This window comes from Sminthopsis crassicaudata, chromosome 3 (genome assembly GCF_048593235.1).
Source record: "Sminthopsis crassicaudata isolate SCR6 chromosome 3, ASM4859323v1, whole genome shotgun sequence".
In the NCBI taxonomy this organism is placed as follows: domain Eukaryota; kingdom Metazoa; phylum Chordata; class Mammalia; order Dasyuromorphia; family Dasyuridae; genus Sminthopsis; species Sminthopsis crassicaudata.
Genome location: NC_133619.1, coordinates 377,635,372 through 377,661,568, shown reverse-complemented (window position 1 = coordinate 377,661,568; position 26,197 = coordinate 377,635,372). Strand labels below are relative to the sequence as shown.

Below are 26,197 nucleotides of genomic sequence, written 5' to 3'. Positions count from 1 at the left end.
TTAAATTAAGAATATCTTTCTCCCTTCTTGTGTCTGTAAAGAAATACTTTGGGGAACAATGGGGAGATATCGATTGCTTACAGGTTCAATATACTGAAGCAGTGATTTAAATCATTCCCCAATGACCTGAAAAAGTTAATCCATCTTCCTAAGTGTTCAATGTCACTTCATAACCAGTTCTGAGAAGAATCTGACTCAAAATTAAAACAAAACAAAACAAACTAAAAAATCCAGCACATTATCCTAATTTAGTATCATTCCTTCAAAACAAATTAAATATAACAACTATTCAACACATAAATTATTAAGTCAATGCTTTCTTAAATCTGGTATATGCTTACATTCTCTTCTCAAGGATTAATGGATAAAGAAATACTTGCTGAACATTATTTATCATATGCCCATCACAATTATTTACACGCTTAGTGTCTTCTTCTCTATCAATAAATTTAAAATAATTATGAAATATACCAGATACGGTGCTAAACTCGAAAGCTTAACCATCCTTACCAGACAGCTTATCATGTCCTGTCTAAATTCTCTCCAGGCTATCCTATATCCTATGTTGATATTTGACCAGTGTTCTGGTCTGTCCATATCTTGGATTCTAGCTCTGTTATCCAGTGTGTTAATCATCTCTCCTAGTTCTGTGCCTTTGGAATATCCTATATCCTATATATTATCCAAGTAACATCTTTACATTCCCCATCCATTGAGTGCTGAGAGATCTTTTATCAAAAACATTTTCTTATAATTTTTAAATATAATATGCATATTATCCTTTAACTTTCCCTTCCCTCTTCCCAGAAAACAATTTTAATTTTTAAAAAAGTTCTTAATTTGGGGTTCACAAATCACCAGAGGGGATCCATGAACATAGATGAAAAAAATTAAATTTTTATTTCAACATAATTGGTTTCTATTAGAATCATATTTAATGTTATTCATTTAAAAAACATTTTTTGAGAAAAGCTTCACTACATTGCCATAGGGATCCATAACATTAAAAAGACTAAAAGCCTCTTTATTTTAACAAAGGATGTTTTTTAAGAAAAAAAAAGAATCAGTAAAATGATCAACACATTGAAGAAAAATCTGAGAACCTACACAATACTCTCCACAGAGGAATCTTCCATCCCTGCAAAATGATAAGGGAAATGTTTCCTTCCATTTCTTTACTGGGGCTAATTTTATGGTACTGTCGCAACACTCATTATTTATGGTTTGCTGGTTGTTTTTCTTAGTGATATAGTTGTACTGATTATGCATATTTTTTAAACTGTTTGGACATTAGGTTTTTGTCTTTCTATTACATTTCATGTATTACATCGTTTTTTGCCATTGTTCAAATTATAGAATCTTACATTTTAGAGGTAGAAAGAATCTTAAAAATCTTCTTATGCAACCCCTTCTTTAACCTTTCAATTTACAGATAAGGAAATAGGTTGAGAAAATTTAACCTTATAGATAATGTAGATAGCAAAGGGTTGGATCAGGATTTGAACCTTGGTCCTTTTAACTTTAATTTATTACTCTTTTCATAGCACAATGCTCCCTCTCCTCAATACTTTTCCTTCTATATGCTCCAACATAACAAATTATTTCCTAAAATGTGGTTCACAGACCTGAAATCCATTCTATAGTTAGGTTGACAATAATATTTTCATTTTCTTTTCTTTCTTTTTTTTCTGAACACTAAGCCCAGATTTTTGGAAAATTTGCAAATTATGCTCCTTTCCTTCTTAGGACATTTTGTACATGACTTCCAAATTCTCCTTTGCAATCTTACTTTTTCCTATTACAACTTTATGCCGCCTACTTATAATTACTATAATGAATAAGAAAGTAAGGGAAGTAGGCAGATCAGAATAAGACACAACTTTAACAAAATTCTTATGTTGATATTTGACCAGTGTTTTGGTCTGTCCATATCTTGGATTCTAGCTCTGTTATCCAGTGTGTTAATCATCTCTCCTAGTTCTGTGATTTTGGAATATTTCATAAACATAATAGATACTTTCATACCACTTACTGATAAAAATGTTAAGGCACTCTAATAGAGACATCTATTCCATTTGGTATAGTTAGTAAATGACCACTTTTTGGGTCAGTTCAGTCAACCAGTATTGCACATACACACATATAATCATATATACATATATGTGTGTATGTACATATGGAATATACATAATTCATATATGTACATATAATTTACTATCATCTAGCCACATATTTTTCTATAAGGATAAAGTGAGATTGTGAAATGTTTTCTGAAATCAAGGTACTAGTATATTGATTCACAGAACTCAGGTGATTATCAAATGAAATTGTGTATTTATACACATGGAGAATGGATTATGTTCCTTGATGACTGTCAAACACTGTTGTTTGGAAATTTAATAATTATTCTATTTTACTAATCTGAAAAATGGGATTATATATGGATGTGTGCATATATACATTATATAAAATATACATATGACATATGAATATATATAATGTTTAATTTTGAATTAAAAAATGTTCCAAAAAGGAATACTAGCACTATTTCCCTCACAAAGTTGTTATGAGGAAAGTGCTCTACATACAAAAATCCAATGTGAATTATTTTTAATATTAATTAGTTATATATTCTTATACCAGTTGTTTTATTTCTCTAGTCTTAATTCCCTTATTTATAAAATAAAGGATTGAAAAATTAATCTTTAAGTAATAATTTACTTCTAACATTTTCTGATTTCTATAAAATATTATTTCTTTGACAAAGAAAGACTTACAAAGAGAAAATTAATCTTAGTGTCCAACAAAGCCTTTAATTTTTTTTTTGTAACTTCTATATAGTTCTTTAAGGTTTGTATATTTAATTCCTTATTGATTTTTTAAAAACTTTTTTTTAGTAAGTCACAAGGATAATACTGAGATAAAAATAATGATGATTCCTCATTAGTGAGATTCCTCAATGGAAACAATAATCAGAAGAACTGCAAGGTTTAAATGATGTATAATTAATGTAATCTTTTCTTACCTTTTTGACATGAAGTGGGACAGTGAGTCCATTCACTGAAAGGTGTCACAATACAGTCTCTTTTGCATGGGAGGAGACAAGGACGGACTGTTTCAGGTCGAGTGGAATCTGGGCATCTGTGGACATTAAAAAAATAAATTAGTGACTACTAAAGGAAATAATTAACATAGGATGAATCAACCAGAAGAGAGACAACAAACACATCCTCACAGGAGGATGAGGCCTACAGCATTCCTGAATATGGATTCAACAAAATTAAAAAGTAATTGAGAAATGTTTAACAAAATAATTAAATTATAATGTAATAAAATAGATACTACCATAATATTAATATATACTTTTTAAAGTCAGTTTGTAGCTTTTTGGTATTCTTATGAATTGTTTAATATCTTCCATTTCTACTTGAGTTTGACATCACTGATCTAGTCCAATGTTTTTGTTTTATAGAAAAATTAACAGCTAAAGCTATTAAATGAGTTGGTTTAGGTCATATAAATTTGACTCATGTAAGAGTTGAATTAAAATCATTTTAAAAAAATAGCAAAACACAAGCCTCAGAACACTATTATTTAACATCTCAGTAAATTCCAAAATAAGATATTCATACATATAACTTAAGAAAAAAGAAAAAAAAAGATTTTCCCATGGATTGTAATGCTGACAACCAATAAAACCTGATTTACAAAGATATATATATACATATATATGTGTTATATATATATATATATATATATATATATATATATATATTGACAGGTCATAAAATATATATTTTATTCATATTCAAGTGAGTGATATGATTATTAGCATGAATTTGGAAAAGCAGGAAGAGTATTCAAAAATAAGTATTCTAAATAAAATGAATGCAAAAGCATTTGAAAGAACAAATTACTGAATACATTGCTATATCCTACAAGTTTTCAGGCTAATTGTTTCTAGATCAATGGCATTTTTCCCCCAGGGAAAATTCCATCAGGTTATCTAAGAATACAATTAATAACTTCATGTATTGATAGATTTGGAAATAAAATTGCTAATAATTACTTAAAATACTTGAATGCATTTAAAATGGAGGTTGAAGATATATATTTTAGATTATTTAAGAACTGGTAGGTATTATTTCAGAGTAACTATGACTAGAGGTTACATGTTGGGAAAAGATGGACTATAATAACCTGATTCATCAAAATACATCCCCAAATTGAAAGAGAACTCAAGAGTTCATACCCTCCCATTCACCTCTAAATAAAAAGCTTTAGTCTTTTCAATTCATTTTAATTCAATTTCATTTATCAAGTATTTATAATGCAGCAAAGCATCTTGCTAGGCAATAGGGATTGAAATACTGAAACAAAATGATCCTTGTCCTCAAGAAGCTTATGTTCTATTAAGGAGAAACAACATATAAACAAAATCAGTAAAACAACTAAAAAAAAGTATTTATGAAACTGTGCAAGTTACTAGGGATAAAAAGAATTCAAGGTATTTGCCCTTAATTAATTCCCATCAATAGAGATTGGAAAAAATACCTCTATACAAATAAACGCACGGTAAATTTTTTTGGCATAGGTTGGAAGGAAGTACTGGCATATGTTAGGAATGAGGAAAAATGGTAGGAAGATGGTAATTGAGCAGAGCTGGTGTAGGAAAAATAATCAAAACCTACCCATTTTCTGAACTTACCTGTTTTTATTAAAGGTGTCATGCTAGAACTTAAGTTCAAAATCATGGAATGATTCTAAACTCACCCCACACATTCAGACAATTGTCAAGTTGTATTCATTCTACCCTTACAACTTTTCTTGAATCTAATCAAGAAGCCACCAACCTGGATAACATCTTTATTACATCTTACCTGTACTATTTTAACAATCTACATAACCTTCTCTGTCTCTGACATCTTGTCTTTCCAATTCATTCTCAATATAGTAATCAAAGTGATTTTCCCAAAGGGCATGTTTGTTCATATTCCCTGTTTAATTAATATCAGTAATTCCCTCATTTAGGGAAACTAGCTGGGGCAGTGGACAGTTAGGAGGATTCATCTTTCTAAGTTCAAATGTTACCTCAAATACATAGTAGCAGCGTGATGCTGAGTAAGCTCTTTATCCCTGTTTGCCTTAGTTTTCTCATCTATAAAATGAAGTGGAGAAAAAATGGCAAACCACTCCAATATCTTTGCCAGGAAAATTCCAAAAAGCATTCATGAAGAGTCAGATGGGACCAACTGATAAACAACTGAGAATTTAAAATATATAGTATTTCCACAAGGTATTTTACAATAAAAAAAAATTAGATCAATGATTCACCCAATGAAAATACCTGAATAATACTAACAGCATTAAATAATGAACAAAAGATCCCATTACAACTATAAATAGCTAGAACCATACAATCCTAATTCAGCAGCAATATCATCATCACCATTGAAAAGCTTTTAATGATCTATATAATCATTATATTGTATTGTTAATATTAATTAAAGGAGCATGATGAAATGTAGTATAATGTAATATCCTTCCTACTACATTGGTTTATAATTTTATTTATCATGGATGACTCTCTAATTAGACTATAAGCTGTGAATACAATCCTTTTCTTTTACATTTATATGTCTCCATAATGCTCCACATAGTGCTTCATTATACACTTAATGATTGCTTATTAACTAGTTACAATTTCCCTTTCATTATTAAATTTATTTAATGATTTTCCCTTTTGTTAATAATTAGAATTGAAGTTAAATTCTTCCCCTTTTTAATGACTTCCTAAGTGTATCAGTGTAATAAATGCAATGTTATACAGGCCAGCATTTTTATGAGAATAATAATTCTATTTAATCATTGCACATGTCAATATCAAAGGAATTAAAATTAAGGGTGAGTAGAAGGGCAATGCAGATGGGGTCTAAGTGGGCTTCTCTGTGTTGATTTGTACACTGGAAGTGGCCTTAAAGATATTGTTCAGGAAATATATGATCAGAAAGGGAAAAGAATCAGTCACATTATGAGAGTGGAGGATGATAGATGAACAGTTTAAGCATTGTACTGGTAACCACACAACACTGTTATCTAGAAGAGGATATCATGTGTATTGAGTATCTGCCTTATGGGAAATGTAAAGGAAAAGGAAAAGAATCTTATAGCATAAAAAGGTTTTAATAAGTTGAAATATATTCCACTAAAATTAGTATCCATATAGCTAAGATCATGAGTATGGACACTGAAATATTGTTTGGACTCTATTGCAGAGAACAGGAAAGAAAGAAAACATTCATTTAAAAGTCTGAAGTTTAATAACAAGTAGACAGTTATTATTTTAAAAATTCTCCCTCTCTGTATAAGTATGTAACTGAAATTGAAAGCACTGTTTTCAACAATCTCATTCTCATCTATAAATTGTATAGTCCACAAATGCTTCTTACTGATAGCAATAGGATGAGGAATGTTATAAAAATATCCAGGTTTTGATAGCTGTCTTCAACATACCTTAACCTTACTATTTGGTCAATGATTAGTTGACATTGAAAAGTGAATTTGTCACATTCTCTGCCAAAATCTGTCTTTATTCTTAACTTTTCTGTTGGTGATATCAGGATTTTGAGGCTAAAAATGTTAAAGTTAACTGATATTTTCTTCCTGTCTCTCTCCTTTTTTCCTTCTCTGTCCTTCCTCCTGCTAATTCCAAAAATCTACAAGTCTTTTCATTGACCCTCTCTAAAGTCTCTCACACCTGCCAAATTTGACTTTTTCCCACAATTTTGTCAGTAAATAAAGTATATTAATCAGTGGAAATACAAATATGAAAGAGAAAGACAGCCCCAGCCTCAAGAAATTTAAAATTTAATGGAGGAAGATAACATATGAAATGATGACACTCTGTACCATGGATTGATCAAGTCCAATCCAAATAGAGTATAGCAGGTAAAAAAGGAAGATATGGCTGGCTTGGCAGCCCTCCCTGAACTGAGCATTTTGGGCAAATCCTTTGGTTCACTGTCAGGCCTCCAGGCCTCCCATCTAAAGAGCACAGAGAGTACTATTGAGGTGTAAATATCAAGGCTGATACAATCTTTCAGGATGATGACTATCAAAATGTGATGACATATTTTTAGGGTATGATGGAGTTCTGTCTGAAGGAATGCAGCTGATGAAAAGAGATTTGATTATGACACTTGAAAAATTCTTGGCCCCACCTCTTAAAGAGCTAAAAAATAAGAGTTGATATAAAATATAAGCAAATATATGTAAGCCACACATTAAACTTTGTTGTGTAAGAGAGGAATTCTCAAAAATATTAGAACTATAAAATGAGGAGGATAATTACTTCGGGTTGAGTAGTATCAGTCAAAACTTCAGTATTGTGTTGACGTAAAGAGAGTCTTAGGAGCTCATAATCTAATGGAAGAGACAACAAGCAGTCACATACAAATGAATTATATTTTGAATAAATAAGAAATATTTAATAGCAGGAAAACACTAGATTGAAGAAGAAGTAAAGAATATAAAATTAGAGTTTATTTAAAATTTAAAGAAAGCTGGGGAAACCAAGAGGTAGTGATGAGGAGGATAAAAATTGCAGGCATGAGGAACAGCAAAAGAAAATGCCTAAATCTGAGATGGAGTATCTTATTTGTGAAAGAGCAAGGAAGGCAATAAAATTGGATCAAAAAGTACAAAAAGTAAAGAAGAGTAGAAAGGTTAGAGGAAGCTGAGTTATGGAGGGATTTGAATACAAAACAGAAGATTTTTATATTTGATCATGTATGTGATAGAAAGCCAATAGAATTTATTGAATGGGATTGGTGGGGTATATGTAACATCGTCAATTAAAAATCACTTTGACAACTGAAAGAAGTATGGATTGAAATAAGGAGACTTGAAGATCAGCAAGTACTAAGGATGATACCATAAACAGATTAGAAGAACAAGCAATAATTTATCTATCAGATCTTGGGAAAAGGGAACAGTTTATGACCAAAAAAGAGCTAGAGAATAGCATTAAAGACAAAATGAACAACTTTGATTACAATAAATTAAAAAAAAGTTTTTGCACCAAACAAAATCAACATAAACAATATTAAAAAGGAAGTGCAAGTCTGGGGAAAAATCTTTACAGCCAGTATTTCTGATAAACATCTTATTTATAAGACTACTTATCATTTCCTAATTGACATGAACAGACAATTTTCACATGATGAAATTAAAGCCATCTATAGTTAATGAAAACTACATATAGTTATATGAAAAAATGTTCTAAATCATTGTTGATTAAAGAAATGCAAATTATAACAACTGAAGTATACTTCATATCTCTCAGATTGGCTAAAATGACAGGAAAAGATAATGATAAATGCTGGAGGGGATATAGGAAAACTGGAACAGTAATATGTTGTGGATGGAGTTGTGAAATGATCCAACCATTCTGGAGAGCAATTTCCAACTATGCCTAAAGGGCTTTCAAACTGTGTATACACTTTCTCCCAGCAGTGTCATTAAGAAACTCATAAAAGAGGGAAAAGAACCTACATGTGCAAAAATGTTTGTAGCAGCTGTTTTTATGATAGCAAAAGTTGGAAAATGAATAGACCTCCATCAATTGAAGAATGGCCGAACAAGTTATGATCCATGAGGGTAATGGAACATTATTTTTCTATAAAAATGATGAACAAGCTGATTTTTAAAAGGTCTGGAGAAATTTACTTGAACTGATGCTGAACAAAACAAGCTGCACGAGGAATACATAGTACACAATAATAAGAATATGTGATGTTCAGTTATGAAAGACTTGGTTCTTCTCAGTGGTTCAGTGATCCAAATGCAATCCCATATTTTTGGGCAAAAAATGTCACATACATCCAGGAAAAGAACTAAGGAGATTGATTGTAAATCAACACATCCTATGTTCACTTAATTTTTCTATTTTTTTTAAATCTCTCCCATGGTTTTTCTCTTTTGCTGTGATTTTTCTTTTCCAACATGATTCATAAAGCAATGTATATTAAAAACAAATTCTTTATAGAATGAAAAAAAAAGTAGAAATCAACAGAGAATTTGGGGCCGAACAGGTAGACTTGGGAATCATAATAATGGAGATAATAAACAAAAGCATGGAATCTGAAGTAATCACCAAATAAATTAATATAGAAGGAAAAGAGAAGAGGCCCCTGAATATAACTCTTTGGGACATTTACAATTAAATGGTGGAATCTGGAGGAGAACTTAACAAAGAAGACTGAGAAAAAATGCTCAGACAGATAAGGATGACTAGAGAGAGTGGTATCTCAAAAATCTAGAGAAGAAATAATCACAGAGAATAAGATAATTGACAGTGTTAAAGAGGTTAAAAAGAATGAAAATTGAGAAAAGGCTATTGAATGTGTTAATTATTATTATTGTTATTTTTCCCCCTGAGGCTGGGGTTAAGTGACTTGCCCAGGATCACACAGCTAGGAAGTGTTAAGTGTCTGAGACCAGATTTGAACTGGGGTCCTCCTAAATTCAGGGATGGTGCTCTACCCACTGTGCCACCTAGCTGCCCCAAATATGTTAATAATGAGATTGGTAACTTTGAAGAAACTATTAAAATGTCTATGATATATCTAGTGCTTAATATTTTGAATGAAGAGATAAATGAATAAATGTGTATTACTGAGCATAATAAAAGATTGAAAATAAAGGTCTTCATGGGGTTAGCTATGTAATTTATCCAGTACCTTCAAAATTATGTTGATGACTACTTAATGTACAGAAAATGTTCCAATTCAATCCTATATATATATTTTTTGTTAATGAATCTATTTGCAATCCCTGACTCTTGATACCATTGCATACTGTATAATTTACTGCACACCCTCAGGGCTCAGGGTTGGTGGTCCCCTAAGTAGAAAACCATTTTGTACTATTAAATCTTACTTCTAGACTGGCATGAAAATGCCTACATCCATATCCTCTCATTGATCATGTGATTTAGTTCTTTTTATTGCTGTGTTGAATCAAACCAACTAAATGCTATAAAATTTGCTATTTTAAGGTTGAAAAGTATAAAACTTGTAAAACACTTTACATATATTAATTAGCTCCTCTGAGCCTTACAACAATCCTTCTTTTAGGTTAACATCTTCATTTTACTTATAAAGAAAATGGGGGTATCTTTCCTAGGGTCACAAAGCGATGAAGTGTTAGAGGCAAAATTTGAACTCAGGGTTTTCTGTCTCCAAATACAGCACTATATTCACTATAGCCCACTGTTTCTTTTGGTTTGGTAGCTATAATCAGAAATCAGAGAGGAAATAATCTTATTTCTATGGAAAGTGATCATGCTATGCTGGTTAGCTTTAACCTATCAGTTTAAAAAACACTTAGGGATATCATTCAGTTGTTATTTAATTTTGTAATTCATAAAAGACTGTTTTGTGTTAAATGAAAATTTTTTAAAATTCCTAATCAGAAACTATAACCAAAAAATCCATTTTTTTTATATTTCAAATATATATATATATATATATATATATATATATATATATATATATATATATATATATATATATATATATATATATATATATATATATATATATATATATATATATATATATACTGCTAGTTGGGGGGGTGAGAGGGTTAAAGGGGTAAGAGATGTTTATCAAACAAACTAACCATCCAAAATAAATAAAAACCCAAATAAACCAAATATATATATATATATTATATATCGAAACAGGATCTCCCTATAAGTTCAGCTGTGTCCTATCCAATTTCCATTTTCTGATATGATCAGTTCCATAACTTATACAATACTAACATTCTCATCTATGCAATTAAATTGAAACCAAAATACCAATGCAAAGAAACAAGACCATGGGAATCAGCAAAATTGGCATTGTGTTTTGAGACAACAGAAATATTTTAAGCTAATTTCTTCCACTGATACTTAGTTTCAACTTTTATTCCAACCTGTAAGCTTCCCTTCTGTCATAATATTTCCATCAATTCTCTTTATTCCCTCTGTGTTTCTCCTCATTATATACAAGTGGAGGTAGATAGGTTCCTTTCCTTATGCCAAATCTCTGAGAAACCATAACAAAATTGCTATTTTGAAAATGGTCCTACAATGTTACCTACTATAACTCATAATCATACAGTGCATTGCTGGACACCAAACATTATTTTCTTAGCTCAATTAATCTCATTAACCTCAAGAATTTTAATTAACTTTACTGAAGTCATATACTGCTTATATTTAGCAGGATTGTTTGGAGACATACAATAAGAATTAAAACTAGGTTGTTAAGTCTCTAGCCTCATTAACAGTGCAAAAAGTAATTAGCAATGTCTTGATTTTTTTGGAGGGGGTGGATTTGGGGAAAAACATCTGTGCAATTCATTTTCCTGTGTTACTCAATAAATTAGGAAAGAAGGTTATACATAGTAAAAATGATTTTAACCTTATTTATGTTTTTTGGGGGTTTTTTATTTGTTTTTGTTGATTAGAGTGATTAGGTGATTAGAATAACGTGACTTGTCTAGGGTAGTGTCAAATGTTTGAAACCAAATTTGAACTAAAATCCTTGAGTCCAGGGTTGATGTTCTATCTACTGTATCACCTAACTGCTCCCCTTCTCTTATTTCATAAAATTAATAGGAATAAGGACTTCAACTGTGATTTCACAGCTATGTGGGATTCCTGGGTGAGAAAATTCCTTCTGCCAAAGCAGATCATCCCAACTTAGAATTTAGTCTTAGAGAACTGACCATGGTACTGAAGTTAAATGATGAGCCAGAACTAGTGTATGCCAGAAACAGAACTTGAATGCAGATCTTTTATGGGTTTTGAAATAGCTTTCTCCTCCACTTCTTCCATGCTGTCTCTTATCTAAACTGAATACATATTAATTTGGGAAATATTTTAAAGTTGTGTGAGGTAAATTTGGGGTTACAAATTCAGGAAAATCATAACATAATGGTGTGAAAATATGTGTTCATATAATTTTGAAATTAAAATTGAAATCTTAAATTTAGAAAAATGGATAGAAAAATAGCGAGTAGTCCTTTTTTTGTTCGGCTGTTTATTTTTCTTCCTCAACTATATGCTTATCAGAGTAAGGTGATTGATATAGAGGGATCTAGGGTTGGTGAAGCTAGTGATATAGTTAGTATATGAAGGGAAGCCTAGGTTTGTGTCTAGATGAAGGAGGGCAACTAGAAGTGGAAGAGATCCAATTAGTGTATAGAAGAGGAAATATAGGTCTGCATTAAGTCATTCATTTTGGCTTCCTCATCGTGTAATGATAATAAGGATAGAGATTAGGGTTGTTTCAAATAGGATATAGAATATAATTATCTCTGATGAAGTAAAGGCTATGATTAGGGATAGTTGAAAAATAATTAATAGAGTAATATATATATATATGTATATATATGTATATATATATATATATACATATATACATATATATAGTATTAAGGGTTCATGAGCCAGATGATTCTGACTTGCAATTATTATTAATTTTAGAAGTCAGCATGATACAATCAGAAGTGGTCCTCTTTTTTGAAACCATGAGAATAATTTAGTCTGTGGATATAAGCATCACCTTTATTGCAACTTCATAAAGAAAATAACTAAAATTATATTAAATTTAAATTGTATTTTTTCTATAGTATATTGGCAATGAAACATTTTATATAAGTAGAAATGATCAGATCAGTAATGCTGAATTTTTCTGTCACTGTGAAGAATTACAGTTTGCAGCATTTTATTATGGCATACTTCTAAAATAAGCCTTTTTAATTTTAATCTGTACATTGTATTTATGCTTCCTGAATGCTTTTTTATTGTCAATTGAAAAATTAAGTCATAATGATGAACATTATCAAAGCTGCAGCTCCTCCCCTATGTAAAGTACTTGCAGACTTAACTTTTATAATGTTTTATCAGGGCAATGTGTTCAATTATCATTTAACTGGTATACATAGATCATATTATAATTTACTTTTCTACTTTTCAGCTTACCTCCAAAGTATCCTGACTATCAATCTTGGGATCATAAATTTAAAGCCAGAAGGAATTGTAACAACAAAAGGTTTCAATCTTCTCATTTTTCAGATGAGAAAATTGAGAGAAAGGCGTTAAATGATATACCTAGGCTCCAGTATCTTCTAAGTAAGATTTTAAACACAAATCCAAGACTCAGATACACTACTTCACAATACCTTTCCCAATATATCTAATCATCTCAAGTAAGTAAAAGAAATTGTTGTTTACTTTGTCATTTGTCTATATGCTAAGTCTTTTATTAAGGATAGGGGAGGGAGTTTGCAATAAGCTCCCTTAAACCAGGGGATTTGTAAAGAAATGTTGAACCTGACAAGTATATTTTTATTGCAGGAAGGACAGCAGTAATAGGGAATGAGTTGCGGTAAGCCCAGTCACAATATTTATTTTTTGAAGGGCTCTGATGGCAAGCAAGCATACTTCCCTTTAGAGAATGCAGATATGGTTCTAACACTAAAAGGATAGAATTTTAAATTTATATTTTCAATTGCTATGAATGAAGAAATAACTTCTATGAAGCCTGGGGAATATGAGACTATCAATAGTATCAGGGAAAGAAAATCCAGTGCAGATGGACTTCAAACCATATAACAACCCGTGTAGGGTATGAGGAAGAGAGGCAGTCAGGCATCCTGAGGTTCCAAAATGCAACAGTGCAATACTAAAAATCACTCAGTTCTTGAATAAATATCCTTTCTTTTCCTGCTATTTAAGAAATGAGGCAAGAATTGGGTTTACATAGTTTATACTGTTTATTGTTTGGGAGGATTTCATGAGACCCACAGATTGAGATGCATATGGTGGATTGTGATTTGATATTAACATGATATTATTAACAAGCATGATGACATTCTTTTTAAAATCATTTTTATTATATACTTTATAAAGCAAATACTATGTATAAGGAATGGCCTTGGAGTTAGGAAGGCTTGTGTTCTAGGACTGCCTTTAATCTGTTCTAGAAGTATGAGCAAAGGTAAATAATTGATCTCTCAATACTCCAGAAAACTTTCTGAGACAAAAAGTTTCAAAGTTTCTGCTGATTTCTAGTGGTAGAGGCAATTGTTACACTAGGAATTCTGATCTCTTTGAAATCCTATATCCACATTCTACCCACTCCATGAAACAAAAACAAAAGAAGAAAATGCCACTGAATAGCTATTTCCAAATGAACATCCTATATGTCTGAGAGTATTGACCATAGGGTTAGGTATCTGAATGAACTGTTCTTTATATGTTGCTTTAACAGTTCTCCAGTCTTTAACTTGGTCAATTTGTCCTTTTAATTTATTTACTTTGTATCCCTGATACTCAGCTTTTAAACAAAATAGAAGACTTTCCTATTTCATGTTATTCTGAATAAAGTAGTCTAGATCTCTGATAACTCCAGTACACTGATGTCACCCTTAGCTAGGCTGCTACTTAAGAAGACATGAAACCTATCAGTGGCTCACCCTCAAAGAAAAGCAACAGGGTATAGTAAATAGGGCACATGGAATTGGGGCCTAGAAGACCTAGATTCAAATCTCACTTTAAGTACTAGCTGTTTGACCCTTAGCTTGCCTCTTAACCTGTGTTTTCCTTAATGGTCCAATTTTGAAAATTAATTCTCAATCACACATTTTACATTTGATATTATTCTCTAATCATATTCTGGATTCTATTTAACAAACCAAAATTTATCTCTGACTCCAAACAAAGAAACTCATGAATTCAAAAATTTAGTCTCTTCTTTCTGAAGTTAGGTATTAAGGGATTAAGTTGTTTCATAATAACTGTTAGCTTAAGAAAATCTCTGTTCTCAATGTTTTCATAAAACAATATCCTTGCACTTCCTGCAGAGTTTGTATGCTATCCTTAAGAAGATAATCTAAATGACCTTGTGCCATCTCTAGCAATTAAAAAAAATGGTTTTACCTAATCCCTCAGTCTCCAATGAGTGTACACATCTGGATGTGTACTCAGTGAACTCAGGATGCAGAGGCTCATAAAATTCACAAAAGCATTCCTTATCCTTGGAGAATAGAGAATCATGTCTATAGTTCTGCCCACTTTCTTTAATGTAACCAATCATGATCCCTCACCCCTATGATTGTTAGCCAATTATGTGGTTTTTGTTTGGTTCTTTGTTCTGAGATTACCTGAATTATTTGACCAGAGATAGTGCCATTGACCCATATTTTTAAAATAGGTTTGGTAGTATATTAGTAAAATGTTATCTTGCTTGAAGAATTCCTATTTGCCTTTTGGTTATATTTCAATAAGTTCAATGAGGAGGTTAAGATTCAGTGGTCTCTAAAGTAGCTTCCAGTTCTAAATATAATATCCTATGAGCTTTTCCCAAGTGGTAACATTTATCCTATAGCCCTTGTTAGCCCAGAGTAACTTCCATACCTTGAAGGGGCACTCTGTAAAATGGAAGCTTCTTGAGGGCAGAGACTATGAACATAAAATAATTAATTAATTAATTAATTAATTAATTAATGCTCTTGCATTAGTCACAGTTAATGCTTTATAGAATACCATGTAAATTTTCACTGGCAATAAGTATTTACTGAGGGTTTGATACATCAAGGTTATAGAATTTCTCATTTAAAGGTCCAATTTTACTTTCAAACTATGTATCATGTAAGAGACTAATTGAACTGCAAGAACCCACAAAGACATTCGATAGTCATAAAAGTTCCTGATGAACTTAATCATGTTATTAAATAGTCAAAATACAGTCATAACTTTTAAGATCCTGAAAAGTTTTTATTCATTGCAATACCAAAAATTTCTAAGGGATATTAAGAAACAAATAAAATATGTTAGTAAAATATTTAAGAATTTAAGGAATGTCTGTTGATATTAATATGTAAATATATAACATATGCAAGAAAAAACTAATCTCTTAATGATACCTTTTAATCATGGCCTGCCCCATGTGACTTTTCATACAAAAAACCTTGCGAGTCTGAATGCCCACACCACAGGTGGCTTCTCCATTCCAGGTACTGGTTGCATTAAGAGCTGTTACCAGGGCATCTTCAGAGCAGGAACCCCAAGGCGATGTCTCCCAATAGAAATGTGTACAAGAATGATCATTGCACAAACGATATTCTTGTAGGGTTTGAAGAGGCGGACATGGTTTTCCACCTGTTTGATGCAAAAGGAAGAAAGGATAATTGAACTTCCACTTTTTTTAATCTGTGGGGGCAGCCTATCCTTGAGAGTCTCTGAATTTGTGCCCATGTAAGTTTTTTCATAGCAATGTTTTGTTTCTTAGTAGAAAAATTGATAAAAGTGAAGGTTTTATCTCTCATAGAAACTAGTAGAACTAAAATTTTAAAGCTACTAAGGATATTAGAGGTCATTTTAGCATTCCTCAATTTTTTGTTTTGTTTTGTTTTGTTTTAGATGTAAGCCTCTGAAGTCTAGATAAAGTAGCTTATAGGAAAATCAAAGGTCATAGGCAGAGCTGAAATTCAAGCCAAATATCTTATTCCAAATCTAACACTCTGGGTATAAGTGAGCACAATATATAGGGCTTTGAGGTCTTGAGTTAGAAAGATGTGAATTCAAATTTGACCTCAGACACTTCTTATTTGTGTAACTCAGGGAAAATCCTTTCTTCATCTACAAATAATAATAGCATCTACCTCCCAGGGTTGTTATGAAGTGTAAACAAGCTAATATTTGTAAATTGCCTAGCAAACAGTAGACTTTTAATAAATATTTATTCCCTCTTTTACTGTAGCACACTGATTTATTCATAGGATCAATCTAATATGTAACAAATTCACCATAATTGAATAAATACAAGGAATATACTATAAGGTAATGGAAAAAAAAACTTTTTACTTGAATTCAAAGAACTATGCATCTCTGTTACTTATGTGACTTGGGTAAGCACATTAAACCAAATTCTTAAAGCCTCAAGTTCCTAATCTATAAGCTGATAGCAAAAAATCCCTAGATGCCTTTGAAGATCCCTTCCACCTGTGATTCTTTGATCTAATGAACATTAAATATAACTCCCCAGGATACATGGAGTACAGATTAAACATAATAACAAAAGTCACTGAAATCACAAAACTTTAGAGTATGGCTAAATGAAACTTAAATGAATTTGAGGAATCAATTATTTCCCTTTTTCTAATTAAAAAGAAAAAAAAAGAAAAAGAAAATTTATTTTCCCATAATTTTAAAATGCCCCAGATCTACCTGAGTCTTAGAACTATAATTTCAAAGTCCAAAAGTAGCTAGAAATTTGCCTTCAAGTGCCCAGTCTTTAACCACAAAATAGTATCTGACAATGCACTATCTATTGGCAAAGAGACTGACCAGACAGATGTGGATTCTTACACTACCAGGTGAGTCAGACAATCCCATTTCATTACTGTCTTTTTTTTCCCTTTTTTTTCTATATCCATATAAAAACTGATATTTATCTAAAAAGTATTGATCTCCTCCTCCTATTACACACTATAATGTTTTATTCAGTGGACTGAAAGCTCAGGAAGATTTGTGACCTTGGCTTGTTATTCTTGTTATTTTTTCTCTATTAAATACTATAACTTTTTCTCCCTCCAGAAATACAAAACACAAGTATAAGAAGGAAACAAAGGTACTTGAATAATGCTCAATCTTCATTTATCCTGATCCCAGAACTATTTCTCAGGATCAAAGAACAGAGCCCACTTTAAAAAGGAGTTTCTCACAGCAAGTGCTCAAACTGTCCTGCTGTTTCCAACTAAGCCATGGACAGAGATGGCACAGAAGCACATGAAAGAAGGAGGAAGGAATTTATCTGGGGATGAAGACCATGGCTATAAATAATAGGAACATCAGGTCCTGGGCAGGTCCTAGACATATTGCCCTTGTTTGAAAGGCATACTGTGCTACTTTCATTTATTAGAACAATGGTATTTTACCTATTTTTATATTTTAACTTTTTCAATATAATTTCCATAGTCATTAACCTTATTTTTTATACTGCACAATGTCTTTAAAGTAAATTACTGGGATAAAAATGCCCAACACTATTTTACAGATAACAAAACTGAGGTCTGAAGATTAATGTATCCAAGGTCACACAACCTGAGTATATAATAATCCCATTAAAATGTTTTGCTTTTTGGGTACAGTGACTAAATTTTATCTCACTTAGTAAAAAAAATACAATTAAAAGTAGTTGATATTTATATAGCACTTTACATTTTGTAAAATATTTAATGAATGGTATGATCCTCATAACAACTTTATTATCCCCATTTTACAGATGAGGAAACTGATAATTCTCAAGGCAAGTGAGCACCCTGGATCAAAAAGTTACTAAGTGTTTGAGACATGATGCAAGCCAAGGCTTTAATGAATCCCAGCTCCATAATAGTATGCTTCACTCTCTCTCTGTCTGTCTCTGTCTCTCTGTCTCTTTGTCTGTCTGTCTTTCTCTATATATCCTACATATATAAGCGTGTGCATATATATATATATATATATATATATATATATATATGCATGTATATTTAAACACATAGCAAGTCTTTAAGAATAATGGCTAAATGTCTGCATGCAGAAGGAGGACTATCTGGAATGAAGGTGAATCACAAAGTACTTTTTTTCATTTTTTGGGTGTTGTTTGTCTGCTTTTTGTTTTATTTTTTTTTCATTTTTTACCTTAAATCTGATTTTTCTTGTGCAGCATGATAAATGTGGAAATATGTATAGAAGAATTGTGCATGCTTAACATGCATTGGGTTTCTTGCTATCTAGGGGAGGGGATAGGAGAAGGGAGGGAAAAATTTGGAGCACAAGATTTTGCAAGATTGAATGAAAAACTATCTTTGCATGTATGCTAAAAATAAGAAGTTATTATTTATTTTTCAAAAGGAATTATGACTAGATATATACCAATTAAAGTTGAGAATAAATTTTCACCATATAGTTGATAATTTTCTATATTCTCTCTTATTCAGACTAAGATACAAAAAAAATAATATAAAACACCACTCCATTAAGATGTAATGTTAAATTTTGATTGTGTTTTCAAAGACATGGATAACTATTGACATCAACTGTATTGCTCAACCAGTTCTTTGGTAATTTTCTTTTTAAAAAAATAAATACTTAATCCTCTTTTGAAACTCCTAGCATTACTCACCATCTCCTGCCAGTGCTAGTATACTTCTGGTCCGTGTCTGCTTCCCCTCGGTGTTTTTATTAGAGCAGGACTGGGAACAGGCTGACCACTCTGTCCACTCACTAACCACACAATCCATTCGGCAGGGTATTTCACAAGACATCCGTTCTGGAGGAGGAGGCGCCAGACATAGATTGCCTGTTACTTCTTCTCCTTCAAACAATCAGACCAAGAAAAGTTATTTAACAGCCAATCTGAGATAAGTTTATAAACAAGAAATCTTTATTCCTCAAGTTTGTTCTATTCAACTGAGGCAATCAATGTTTATCCCATAGTACCAAAGCCCATGAGACATAAGAACTAATGTTTTCATTACTCTTCAAGTACTTCTGTCATGAAAATGTGATGTAAAATAATTTAATATTTAGAAACTCTCAGACAACAATACAATATTGATTTAGGAGGCAAATCCAATTTCTTCCCATAATATTCAAATGTGGCATAATAAGAAATGGACAAAATCTGTCTCAGATGGGCTAATACATTTATAACATATATTTCCCAGAACAGAAAACCATGTACTATGGCATAAGTATCTAAAAACTATCTTTACTTCTATTTTGCTTAAATGTTCCTAGCTTCCCAATTCCAAAGAAAGATTGGGACATATACAATGGGACTAAAAGTGTTGTGTTGAGTTTTGGTAGATGGTTTGGATGAACTCTGCATACTTTGTCATTTTCCATTTTTTGCACAGTTATTTTGTTTGTACACTTACTGTCTTATAAGATTCATTTCTCCTTGGGAAAATGTCCTATACTTCTAATCATCATCCTTTGTGATCTGTAAACTCACACTTCCTATATCATTAGTAAAAGGCAAATTGCTAAAATGTTAGATTTTTTTAAAAACCCACCATAGCTGTCTGCTAGTCCTAAAAGCATCATTTTTGCTTACACTGCATTTCTGGCTCCAATTGTAGAATTTCCACAGACATTTCACTGAAGAAAATTTTCTTTTTAAATTGGGGCCACTCTGAATAATATTCTCATATAGGTTGATGTTTATAGCATTCTTTTTATTTTTATTTTCTGAATTTGCAACTGCACAAAATTGTGGGAATGAGACTATGGTTAAAGTTATATAGCATTCCAAATGAACTTGTCAGAATCTTATGTGCCAATATATTTTCTCCTTCAAATTTAAATTTGTCAATAGTCTATAATATACAAGCAAAAATTATCCACACCATGAGAACTTCTTATTTATTCCAAAATCTGGGAGAAATGTATTCAAAATATCAAGGAAAAAGAACTAAGTACTATACTAATTCAGAAATAAAATGCAAAGTAATAATTCACAAATCTGGTGATATCTCCTTCAATGACAATGTGATATTTGTGGAAATTTGAAATTCACATATCATTTTAATGATATTAAGTATATCCTATAATTGAAATTAAAATAAGTATATTTTCAAATCATTATGAAATAAAGACAAACAGATTGATCTCTCAGGACTTCTCAGCCTGGTTTCTAAAGCACTTTGAAAAATTGATAATTATTTCAATATATTTGGTTGTAACATTAATCTGAGGCATTTTATTTATTAAAAATATTTGAAACTTCCAGATGTAAAAATAGATAGATAGATAGATATATGATGTTTAGATAAATACTTTTACTTTCTTTGTTTCTATTAATTTAAAAATAGTTGATAATTATACTTCAATATAATTGGAATACTTTGTTATCCAAGACATTTTATTTTATGCATTTTGAATGAATTATTGTTAAAAAAAAAAAAAAAAAAAGGAACCATAGGCTTCACCAGACTACTTTGGCACCCAAAAATGTTAAGTATCTATTTAGATAATAGAAAATAAACCATGGTAGGTGATGGATGAAAAATAAATGATAAATGATGATTATTATGAAGATAGGAGGGCTAGATAGACAGATAAAAAGATAATATATACTGAAACACAAAGCTATGCAAATGTCAATGTTGAAAAATTATCCATGCATATGTTTTGAAAATAAAAAAGCTTGAAAAATGATAGATACTTTCTTGTGGAAAATTAGATCATGATGTCAGCTATTAGAATGCAAGAATTACATACCATGTAATTCATTGATGTGTTGAGGTCAAATCAACCCCTTTTTAGATAACTCATCTACAGAAACTAGGTTCACCGTATCCTCATAAGATTACATAGTAAGAACATAAAAGATGACCATGTGATGTAGCTTGAGATCAAGGTAAGAAATGTACAAGTATCAGAGAACAACAACTTTCTCATTCTGACTGTACACTTATGAAAATATTCTCTGTCATAGTCATTCCCCCAAAAAAGCAAACAAACAAATAACTAGAGAGTTCTCTGTCTGTCTGTGTATGTGTCTGTCTCTGTCTTTCTCTGTCTCTTTTTTTTCTCTCTGTCTCTCTCTTCCTCTCCTTTTACACTTCTGTTTGTCTCTGTCTCTTGCTAACTCTGTCTGTCTGTCTTTCTCTCTCTCTCTGTCTCACTTTCTTTGAAGAAGGAAATAAAACAAGCTGACAATTAGTGTGCCTGTCTTAAGTAGATGATAGTGCAGTGGTAATATCTGCATTCATATTTCTAAATGAGGCCAGGCTCTTTGCCCTTGAGGTACAAATAAAACTTTTCAAGCATATTATGAGAAGTAATAGAGATTCTAGCAGATAATCAAGCCACAAGATCATTTTCAAAGTATTTTTCCTTTCTCCTTCTATTCTTATAATGTGTTTCTATTAAATCAGAACCTTGAATTCAAAAAGAAAAAAGAAAAACAAATATGTAGGACTGCAGACAGTGCTATGCCATCACAACCAGAGTGGGCCAGGAAAATTGTTCATTTATGTTTAACAGTGTGGGATTGAGAACGTGCATTAGTTAGAATGAACACTAAGAGTCAAGACTTATTAGTTCTAGTCCCAGCTGTTGCACTAACTGTTGCAATAACTTGACCTTAGACAAGTGCTTCTCTTCCTCAATTAGAACATGACCAAAATATTTCTTGTATGCCTATGCTGTGAAAGTCAATATGATGAAGATACAAAGATGAAATAAGACACAGACACTTCACTCAAGGTGCATCTCACACATGAACTCCCTCTTCAGACTTTGTAACTATAGATTTTTTTCCTCAAAAATGGACCCTTTTTTCTCCAGCCTCTACTTCCCAACTCACCTATTTATATTTTTATATTCTCTTTCTCTAGCAGAACATAAGCTCAAGAAGGCAGAGGTAAGATGGCTGAGGGAAGGTAGGGACTTACTGGTTTTCTACCATATCCTTCAAATATCTTTAAATAATGACTCTAAAAAATCTGAAAGGGTCAGAACTCACAAAAAAATGTAGCAGAGAATTTTTTTCAGCTTTAAGGTATCTGAGAAGGTTGTTAGGAGGTCATCAGGGTAGGCCTGAAGGTCATCTTAGCACAAACCCTAGGAAATCAGGAAGTAGCAGCAATTCCCAGACTCTTTAACACTACAGAGGCCAGGGAAAACTAAGAAAAAAAGACATGCTGTACGGGGTGTGAGGGAAGGCCCAAATCAGGATTGGACTTTTGGAGTCATTAATCAATAGTAGTTTGAGCAGCAACCATGGCAGTAATGATGAGAGCAGGTGGGTTTGATTCTGGAGATCTCATTACAAAATTAAAGAGCACTGTGGCAGGATTCTTGCTTTTTTTCTATACTCAGATCTGGGTAGAAATACTGACTTACAGTACAAGTTCCTTCAAGGATCTCTGAAAACATCTCTGAAAAACCTGAAGCTTGAAGCACTGCACCTTCCACCCTGGAAACAGAACCTTACTTAACTAAGAATTAAAAGTCAAGTAATAGGCTAGGGAAATGAGTAAACAAGAGAAAAAAATATTCTGATCATATAAAGTTACTAGGGTGACAAGGAAGACCAAAGTACACACTCAAAACAAATTCAAAGATCCTATATCCAAAGCCTCCAAGAAAAATAAGAATTGGTCTCATGCCATGGAAGAGCTCAAAAGGGATTGTGAAAATTCATTTAAGAGTAGTAGAGAAAAAATTGGAAACAGAAATGAGAGTAATACAAAAGAAATACAAAATTCTTTGGAGAAGAATGCCTTAAAACAAGAAATTGGCCAAATTGGCAAGGAGGTGCAAAAGCTCATTGAGGGAAATAATTCCTTAAAAATTAGAATTATGAAAAATAAAAAAAAGTAACATGAAATATTTCACCAAGGGAAAACTGACTTGAAAAATAGATACAGAAGAAATCATTTGAAAATTACTGGTCTATCTGAAAGCCATGATTGAAAAAAGAGCCTGGATATCATCTTTCAAGAAATTATCAAGGAAAAAACTGTCCTGATATTTTAGAACCAGAGAGTGCATACTCTAATTACATTCTAAAATAGCTCCCAAGATGAAAACCACCAGAAATATTTTAGTCAAATTCTGGAACTTCTAGGTCAAGGAGAAAATATTGCATGTATTCAGAAAGAAACAATTCAAATTTAGAGGAGGGACAGTCGGGATAACACAAGACAAAGTAACACCTACATTAAAGAATCACAATATTATATTCTGCAAAACAGTGGAGCTAGACTTGAAACAAAGAATCACCTATCCAGCAAACTGAATATAATGCTCCAGTGGAAAAGTTATCCAGTGAAATAGATGATATTCAAGCAGCCCTGTTGAAAAGGCCAGAGCAGAATAGAAATTTTCATTTTCAAATATAGGACTCAAAAAATGAGGTAAGCAGTAAGGAAATCATAAGGGACTTAACAAGGTTTATCTGTTTATTTCCCTACAAAGGAAGATGATACTTGTAACTCATAAGAAGTTCCTGATTATTATAGCAGTTAGGAATTGTATATATAGATAGAGGGCACAGCTATGTGAAAATGTAATTGAATAAGAAAGGACAATAAATACAAAAATAAATTAAGATCCAGGAGTGAGAGCTGAATGTACTGGGAGAAAAGGAAATGGAGAGGTGGAGTGTTGTAAATTATTTGCCATAAAAGAAGCAAGAAAAAAGTTTTTACAATGGAAGGGAAGAAGGTGATGGTAAGGGGAGTGAGTGAACCTTGCTGTCATCAGAATTGGCTCAAAGAGGAAATAACATACATATTCAATATAAAAATAGAAATCTATCTTATCCTGAAAGAAAGTAGGAAGAGAGGATGATGAGAGAAGGAATAAGAAGAGAAGGTAAAAGAAGAAACAACACATGAGGGAGGGACTAGTCAAAAGCAAAACATTTTTTGAGGAAGGAAAGGGTGAAATGAAATAGAAAATAGAATAAACAGGGGAAGGGGAGAATACAGTTAGCAATAGTAATTATGAAAAGAATTTTGAAGATCCCATTTCACAAATGTATAGGGAACTGAGTCAAATATATTTGAAAAATAGTAAGAGCCATTTTCCAGTTGATAAATGATCAAAAGATATGGTCATTTTTTTTGCCTGACAATACCACTACTAGGCATAAATTCCAAAGGAGATTTAAATAAAACTATATGTATAAATAAGTTTATAGCAACTCTTTTCTCAGGACAAATAATTGGAAATTGAGGGGATACTCACCAATTGTGGCTGAATATATTGTAATAAGGATTATAAAGAAATATTTTTGTATGGGAAATAAGTAGGATGTTATTACAAAAGAGTCTTCCATGAACTCAAGCAAAATGAAACCTACTGTGTACATTGTAATAATTAAGTTGTGAGATGATCAGCTGTGAAAGACTTTGCTATTCTCAGCAATACAATGTTTTAAAACTACTCTGAAAGACATATGATAAAAAATGTTCTTCATAAAATGTTATTCATACTCAGAGAAAGACCTGATTATGTCTAAATATAAACTAATGCTTTTTTTCTTGAGTTTTTTTCCCCCCTTTGGGGCAGAGATCTTTGTTTTCTTTCACAACATGACTTTTATAATGGCAGAGAGCAGACATGACTTTCTATGACCTCCTTTGACCTTCTCTCAAACCAACAGCCTCTAAATTGGTTCTGAAGTCAAAGAATCCACAAATATTTGGAGCACAATGCATTCCCAGAAGAAGACACTTTGGAAGTATTTCAAAACAGGTCTGTTTCAAATAGGAAGGTGGACAATCTGCCAAGCCCAGATCACAGCAAAGACTGGGGTTAGGAGCTGGAGCAGGAAGTCAGAGCTTGGCAGCTTCCATGCACCTGGGAAACTTCTGTGAGCCTCTTAGGCTACTCTGTCCTGGTTGCAAACAGGTGGTTTGGTAGATTTTCTACAAAAGATAAATTGTAAACCACTGAGCCCCAGGAAGAATGCCAGACCTAGCCAACATTGGAAATCAATATGCCCCAGGCCAAATTAAAGGAACTGCTGCTCCTTTGCATGGAACAGACCTCAAGCCTTAAAAAATGAATAAAAAACCCAAAACACACAAACAAACAAGCCAATCCTCTCACTGTAACAGATTTTATGGAGAAAGAACAAACTTTAAAACCTGAAGTTCTAAAGGCAAAGTAAGTCCAGATAAAGCCGATCCTCATTTCACAAGGTTTTCCTGGAAGATTGCATAAAGGATCTTAAAAGAAAGTTAGAAGAAAAATGGGAAAATGAAATGAAATCATTGCAAGAAGGAATGGAAAAGGCATATAATACCTTACAAAAGAGATTGAAAAAGACACCAATTCACTGAAAAATAAAATTTGTGAAATGGAAAAAAGAATGCAATGAACAACAAAATTCAATTGCCCAATTACAAAAGGAGCTAAAAAAAGGTAACTGAAGAAAATAATAGACTAAAAAGTAGAATTGAACAAATGGAAGTGAATGACCCAAAAAGACTCTAAGAATCAGTTAAACAAAAATGAAAAAATAGAAGAAAATATAATATATCTCCTAGGAAAAACATCTGGCCTGGAAAATAGCTCTGGGAGAGACAATCTAAGGATTATTGGACTTCTTGAAACCCATGGTGTAAAAAAGAA

The 26,197-nt window shown here is 31.9% G+C and overlaps 1 protein-coding gene across 1 annotated transcript in view; it reads right to left on the bottom strand.

The window, feature by feature from the left end:
• The window catches only part of THSD7B (thrombospondin type 1 domain containing 7B), a 1,297,161-nt gene that overhangs the window by 558,324 nt on the left and 712,640 nt on the right, over positions 1 to 26,197 (bottom strand). The window contains exons 8-10 of the mRNA XM_074301932.1: positions 19,224 to 19,415; positions 15,982 to 16,216; positions 3,026 to 3,141 (exon numbers count right to left, since the gene is read on the bottom strand). Of these exons, the coding sequence (XP_074158033.1) occupies positions 3,026 to 3,141; positions 15,982 to 16,216; positions 19,224 to 19,415 (543 nt within the window). The remainder of the gene's footprint in view (positions 1 to 3,025; positions 3,142 to 15,981; positions 16,217 to 19,223; positions 19,416 to 26,197) is intronic.